This window comes from Crassostrea angulata, chromosome 2, assembly GCF_025612915.1.
Source record: "Crassostrea angulata isolate pt1a10 chromosome 2, ASM2561291v2, whole genome shotgun sequence".
NCBI classification, from domain to species: domain Eukaryota; kingdom Metazoa; phylum Mollusca; class Bivalvia; order Ostreida; family Ostreidae; genus Magallana; species Magallana angulata.
The window spans coordinates 28,709,180-28,717,228 of NC_069112.1; the positions used below are offsets into that span (position 1 = coordinate 28,709,180).

The 8,049-nt window shown below is 34.5% G+C and overlaps 1 protein-coding gene across 1 annotated transcript; it reads right to left on the reverse strand.

The window, feature by feature from the left end:
* Positions 1 to 4,631: 4,631 nt before the first annotated feature.
* Positions 4,632 to 7,586, reverse strand: LOC128173251 (uncharacterized). Its single transcript, XM_052838966.1, has 3 exons — positions 6,236 to 7,586; positions 5,932 to 6,141; positions 4,632 to 5,774 (listed from the first exon to the last, which is right to left on the reverse strand). The coding sequence occupies exons 1-3, from the start codon at positions 7,568 to 7,570 to the stop codon at positions 5,253 to 5,255; spliced, it is 2,067 nt and encodes a 688-aa protein (XP_052694926.1). The 5' UTR covers positions 7,571 to 7,586; the 3' UTR covers positions 4,632 to 5,252.
* Positions 7,587 to 8,049: the final 463 nt, after the last annotated feature.

An 8,049-nucleotide genomic window follows, 5' to 3' on the forward strand; every position in this document is an offset into this window, starting at 1 on the left:
TAGATCAGCTATATGGAGGTGAGTCTCTCTGTAGGAGACAACACCTCATTGAACAGTGTTGCTCCCCTGCATCTATCTGCAGGAATTTCTTTGGGGGCAACTGTGCCGCTCAGAATAAAACCAACAAATTTGTTGATATGCACACTTTACTACCCGATTTCCAAGAAGACAAATTATCTTTGCAGGTAGAGCAGGGGAGCATCACTGTTGCATCCCAAAGGGGTAAGAAAAACCCCTTATCCATATATCAGTGGACGAATTTGCATCAGTCTATCTTGAGGTTAAGTCAGATGAAGCACCCCATTTGTTAAAATACATGTCGACAGTTAGACAAATTAATGCTACAAATGGTGACATGGCTTGGCTACATTATGATGAGAATTTCAGAATGCTTCGGAAATTCAATTCTCTCCCTTGGCAACAACCTCTAGGGGAACGAACTTATGGTTCGAGCAACAACTATCCAAAAATCGACCCAAAACAAATTTCGTCTCTCAAATCTGCTGAATTACCAAACCCCGCTTAGTTTATTGCAAATTCACCTTACTATATAATTATTAAATTTTGTACAATTTTGATATCATAAACTGGTAAATATTTTTTTTTGTTTTTAATTTTTCTACATGTATATTGGTCACTTTCAATATATTATCCTTTTTTATGTACGCCTTTTTTCTCATCAATAAATGTCAGATAAATTGTGAAATTGAAAAAAAAAGTGTAACAATGTGTATACAGAATGTCGTATCTACATTATTGCTGTAGGAAAGTTTGTTATTGCTTAAAAGTAACTGGTATAATTATGTGGGAACCTAAACTAACAAAACGTCAATCAATTTTAATTTAAGAGAGGCGCAATTAAATCTGTTTACATTATGGTTGACGGACTTAGGATATTTCAATTACCCATCTAAAACCTAATTAAATATGAGCTTTTAATACAAGAGTTCAACTTTCAAATAGGATCGAGTCATCCACTTCCAGGTGAATGTCCCTTCTTATATAAAGACATGTCCTTTAAAGCATGTCAGTCGTGTAATTCATAGTCCATTTAAAAATAATAAACTACATTTGTGAAGAGCCTACAATAGTTAATGTTTTATTATCCCCTCGCGCTACTTGTTTCCATGGGGATATAGTATCGCTGCTGTGCGTTTATGTACGAGGGACAATTTATCATGTCAACAAAAGACTATATTATGTGGAAAGTAATATCTATATAAATTGGGCTTAAAACCAAATAATATTGAAACCTGAAATTAAATAGTCCTGGTATACTATGTTCCAAATAATGACGGGATATATTGTTTTGTCGAACAGATATTAGTAACTTAAGACAGATAGTCCTTTTTAGAATTGACTAAAAACATCGACGTCGCCGGGCGTTACGGCGCAACGAGAAGTACAAACAAAATGGATTTAATTCAGGAAAAGGTCGATAAAAGCTGTGAAAATGCCCAATGGTGCAAAAATTAGGTCAACAATTATTTGCAAGTTTGTGTTTAACTTTGATAAATTTTGTGGGGGTGGTGGTAATTCTATTTTGAATATTAAACTGTCCGAAAGAGAGTAGAATATCTGTAAATGTTTGGCAAAAAAGTAAGTAACATCAACCGATTTTCAGGGTTATCCTTACTGTAAACTAAACGATACACATTTAGAAAATGAAAACTTTGAAGAACTAACTTATGATTCTCTAACAAATGTTGTTTAATGCCATTTTAAATTGTAAGGAGAAAGGCACAAGAGACTAAGCGTGATATAAAGATGGGGTATATCTATAAACTGTGCGTGGTTAATTTTGACGTCATGTTTTGATCGTTACCGTGCGCCGTGATGACAAAACATGATGTTTTTAATAAGGGGTAACAACAATACCGTTTCATCAAATGGACTAAAACTTTGCATATCAATAAAACATATTAATCTGTTAAGGTAGTCCTATACTCGGCACTTAATGGGCTCAATCATTAAAAGCTTAGCTTTAAATGATAAATATACATTCTAGCAATACATATACAAAAGAAAATATGTATGTTTACATGCTAGTTTGTTTGTTATCACCTCTCAGACGGGTGTACCCCCTTGCGAAAATTATTGACAATTATGAAATTTGCCAGACGTCCGTTTTTCATAAAAATAATTACCAATTTTGGGAAAATTAGAACTGAACATACAAAATAGAGTATAAATATTTATTTTAGCCATATCTCATCAATAATTTTGCGCAAATTTTTGCAAGTAAGTACGCTAAGTACGCTTTATGGACCTGGTGTATCAAAATAGAATACAAAAAATGCAATGCTAGTATCGCGTTTGGTAATTTTTTTACTATTTTATGGACTCAAACTTAAATTCATGGTGTTTATTCTATAGATAGACATCTTAGAAAAAAGATTTTGTAAAATAAATTATATGTTGACGGATTACTTTTCATGCTATAAGCTCTAAACCAAGTAGACCCTGACGAAAAAATCTGTAAAAGTCACATTTTGCTACAGTTTTCTGCCTAGATCTGTCAACAATGTTAGTTATCATTTAAACATTAATTAATTGATGATTGATTAAATTCGAAATAGCTTCTGTCTCTAAATTTAAACCGGTTTTAATAAATGAAAAAGAAAAATTCGGGGGGGGGGGGGGGGGGTTTCAAAACAAAGAAGATATAAGCATACCTGAGATCCTGGTTAATCAAAAACTTCGTTTTTCATTTTACTTTAACAGAATCGAGTTTCTCAACATTAATCATTTCTGTCTCTCATAGAATACATAATATTACCGTTCTAGTTGCTTATTATTGCCATTGTTTACAACAGCGATGTAGAGCAAAATCAATACCGGGTATCAAAAACGCTGTGTAAAAGTCGAACCAATATTGTAAAATCCGTATTATGACGTAGTGCGATACTCGGACTACTTAAAGTATGACTTTCATGAAAAATATATGATAGATAGCCACTCTGTCATTGTATTTTTGATTGACCCTCGTATGTGTGTCTTTTTGCAGCCTTATGGGTAAGATTGAATGAAAACCCTTGCATGCATGTTTAACAAACTTCGGACTATTTACAGCATGGTTAAAGAACGAACCCAATTCATTTTCATGTAATTCTGTTAAATATTTTTTTAAAAATATCGTCGAAAAAACACCTTAAACAGAAATGTTATGCTCGACTTGACAACAGACATTACCGTTACGTGAAGATAAACATTTCAAATCAACAACCTGATATTTTGTTAGATTTGGGTAAGAAACAAACGTTTTTTATAGAGATGGGGAGCTAGAAGAAAGTCTAAAGTGAAAAATAAGAAGCAAGCCGGAGATTAAGTTCATCCAAATTTAATCAAAACAAGCAAACGTCGCAGCATAATTTCGGGCTATCTTTCCCTAATTCCCATGAGAACAGGTTCGAGATTTGAGAAGAGACTTATAAAATATCGTCAACATTATCAACCCTGAATTCATTTCATGTTAATAGCTTTAAATACGTTAAGTTATAAACAAATGGGATTGAAATTGTTAAATGTTTACTCGAATTTTCCCGGAGAGCAGACTACAGATAGCTAGATCTTAAAGATACGGTACAGCTGAAAACACATGTGTGAATAACTTCAGATTTACATATTGTATCGTTAGGACATAAGAAATAACGTTGATTGTAAGAGTTGAAATACACAAAAATCCCTTTCATATACCTAATTAACGTAATTATGAGCTTCCCGAAATTCAATGCTCGTACAAACCGGAATAATGTTGTATCATTTATTTGTACCTCGTAGACTTTGATTGACAGTAATTGACACGTGCTTAAAATTAAAGATCTTCGTCCGACTACGGTCATCATGGTATTCGAGGTTAAAGGGACTCACTAAACGGAACACAGCGTCACTTACTGGATTATTTATAAATGGTTTATCATTTTTGGTTCATTTTAAAATGAACAGACATAAATATGTCAAATGACCCCTCAAGGGGCCTCATTTACACAAATGAATTTTGGTTGTAGCAACTCCTATGATCAACACGAACAATACATGCATACAAAATAATAATTGTGGTTTTTTAAAAATCTTTGAACAATTATTAACTGAAATAAGGCGAAAAACATATTTTTATCAACAAACATGTCCGGAGAATCTCTGCGAGCCCTGCATGTGTTTTGTTTACAGTTTATACGCATGCGTTATAGTATAGAAGGCTGAACCCCGTAACACGTTGCGATGTAAATATCATGGAGTGAAAGGACTAAAGCCAGAAACTATGAAAATCGGCCCTCTCCCAAGACTTCGTCATATTTTGTGAGATTAATGGTCACAATATTGGCTTCCTAGAATAATTTACTTTTTGTCGATATCTCTATTCGTTCTATATTTACAAGCCTCTAATCATACGATGGAATTCTGTGCTCTGACGTCGTGACGTCATGGCGACTGTCATAAATATGAACTTGGTTTGGAAGTAGATAAAACATAAAAGGTTGATTAAATTAAAAAAAATCTTTCAAAATAATTTTTTTGAAATTAGATTTGATTTTATTCATAAATACAACAATAACACTGAAAAATAATATACATGTACATATCAATAATGTTATTTTGTGTGTCGTTAAATACATTAGAAATGACGATTATTTAAAGATTCTTATACAGCATATACACCCATTATTATTATCATTAAATAAGTTAATTACAATTTTAAAAAAAATAAAATACACAAGAATACAAATCTAAATCCAATTATCATATGATAAATATTTTCAATTAATAAATATATCAGGAATAATTTTTCTAAAGAAAACTCATATGAGTAGTAAAACACAGTCAGATAAATGTAATTAAAAAGTTTTGCATTTTAAAAGTTAAGTACAAGATAAAAATAAAAATCTAATGAAAAAGAGAGCAGGAACAATTTCACTTAATAATAAATATACATCTAGAAAAAAATACAGTACTTAATATTTATCATTAGATTCATTCCATTCTCTCTCTCTCTCTCTCTCTCTCTCTCTCTCTCTCAAATTCACGTACCACACTACTACCTGTACCGCATTTCAATACAGTGGAATTCTAAACATTATATAATTAATATCCTTAAAACAACAACAACAACAAAAACTCGCACAAACAGGAACAAGTAAATAACAGATCAAAATACGAACTGTCGGTAACTCAACAGTTTCATCTTATATGTACAGAGCAATGGTAATATGGCTAAGACAATTATGATATTCACTACCACTACCAGTAACTGTTCATTCCTCGGGTACACTGTCACAATTGCTCGCATCACTGTCAGACTCATCAACGGGAGGTGGAATATCTGCTGCATCAAGAACATGCTCACCCCAATCACGCACACCGCACTTCCCTCCTTCATGTCTTCCTTTTGACAGGTACCAAATGATGGCCGCTATATGGGAGCACATACCCACTACTCTGGCACCTGCCCTGCATGTACAGTACCATGCATCTACCGAACAGTCAGAGAACTCAATCCAGACCAAATACTGTTTTGATGATGTGTGGCGACTCTGAATCTTCACCCGCAGTAGCCTGTCATTATCCTTATGGAACCAAATGTCACAGTCCCCATCAATATGCTCTTGGATATAGCTGCGAGAAAGCTTCAGTTGATAGGTCCCGCAAGTCAAGTTCCGCAACTGCTCCTCGTCCAGGGCGGGAAAGTTTTCTATTCCACACTCAGGGACTGGCTGCCACTGAGTTGGCCTTCTGTTTAGACCATTATCTTCAACCAATCGTTGGAGATTATTTACCTGTTAAAAACACAATTAAACAATCCATTTACATTTCATATGAAATTCACATATCTTATTTTATTTACTTATGTGGGAAAAGCTCGGCAAAATGTTAAATGATTTATAGAATATGTCTCCTTTTTCAGTGTTGATTAAATACCCGGATTAGACTTACCTGTTTAGACAGATAAAGCATTTTAGCTGCGTCTGCCTCGTCTTGCTCTACACTGTGACTTTTGCTCAGAGGTGGGAAGAACTTATTTGACAGGGCGCATACAATTCTGACATAATCACCAACGAAAGGAATCTGATTTGTAGGGAGGGTTCGGTCCAAATATCGCCACCTTTTGATTCTGGCATTGGATGACTCAACTACCCATCTTATCTGTTCAAGGATAAAATCAGAGATACAAATTTTGTCAGTAGTTGTATATATAACATGGTGCATTGGTAATATTTCTTTTTTTCAGATTTCTTACCTTTGTAACAAGTCTGCTCTTATTGGCATCACCAGTGCTCATCTGTTTTTGTCCCTTCTCTAAAAATCGAGGCATTTCTGCTTGGATTCCTAAATCTTCAAGCAGGGGCAAAGAATCCCTAAATCCTCTGTCGACGATGAAAATGTCATCTTCACTTAGCCAACTCTTGATGTCCTCTGCATTTGTTTTCATAATATGTTCAAGGATTGACGCATCGTTGTTTTTATGGTCTGCTAGGTATGGTCCTTGAATCGAGACAAAATAGCCTGTGGTTGTCACGATTACCATGGGCTTGATGAGCGACCTTCCTTTGTGGATGCTGTAAGAGCGGCGTTGGTATCTGAAGTTGTTGCTCTTGGCGGTGTATATATAGGTTCCATCTAAAACCAGTATGGCCTGACTCTTGTCTATGTCGCCGAACAATGTTTGGGCTAGATGGCGAGTGTGGTCGTTGATTACATCTTCTCTTGTGATGTGTTCGAATCCAAGATTATATGGAACAAAACAAGTCATCATCGCATTTCTAACAGCACTGATTGCTCTTCTTAAGCTGGATTTTGAAGTACGAAATAAAGTTGACAGTATTTGATTTGATAACCCAGATTTCAACTTGCATAGAAATATGGCTGTAGATTTTCGTAAACTTCTAGATGGTGTCTGTTTAACATGATCTTTCAAACAGTCACAAAGAGTTTGGAAATTGTCCATACTCAGTCCAAGCAGAGATAGACAATCAGAATCTGTAAGAGTTTGCAGATCATCAAAGTCAAGATGGGTTTTTTCATTTCTTTGGCATAGAACACGCATGTGCTGCAGTAAACTAAGGATGGCGGTTCTGTTGACAAATGCGTGATCTGTTGTTGGAAGTTGTTCTATGGCTGCACTTGTTAAAAGTCCATCTTTCACATGTGCGGGACAGCATCTATTTCCAGATGGAATCAAAACATTGTGTTGAATAAACACGGCTGTGCGACACTCTGCGGATATAACAACAAGTTTTGGTCCAGGCTTTTTACAAACGATGCAATATGCATGAGTCTTTGCTGTGGAAATAAGTTGCAAGGATACTGAAGGTGGACTAGATAACTGTCTTCTGTCACTTGTTTGAGAAGATGAACTCATAGACTGTTGAGTTTCAGTGGGTTTATGGCATGACTTTTCTCTGTAATATATGTTCCTACACTTACTGCAGATGACTGAATTTTCTTTTCCTTCCAACAGAAATTTTTTCCTGAGATATTTTCTTATGCTGTTGTCGATGTGGCGTCTTCCCTTAGGTTTTGTTCGTTTTGAACACAAAACACAATTGAAGTACTCCGTTTTGTGTCCTGGCATTATCTGTAAAATAATAACAAAATGGGTACCAGGTGACTCAATTATAAGTTATATTTAATAATATTTTCTACAGTTGTAGTAGCGTTTTCTTTATATATGTATAAATGAAAACTCCACGTCTCAGGTTCGATGGATTTATTATAATTTCATTATGAACCCTGTAAAAGGTCAACAATAGCGTATAAGCATTCAAACAAAGTTTAATTTGATCACTACTAAGTGAAACTCAGTATATTGTATTTAAATTACATTAAAAGTAAGAAACATATTAATTAATGGAAAATGAAGAATTAGTATGAAAAAGAAGTCAACTTACAGTCAATGTCCTGGAATCTTTCGTAATTAATTAATGTAAATATATATATATATATAGTCAAATAACCCAGGAACCAAGATTGACCTCACAACTGGCTGAAAATATTTCTCGCTCTGACTGACCAGTACCAAGAACTTGGCGGGAATCTCCCTCAACCAATGAA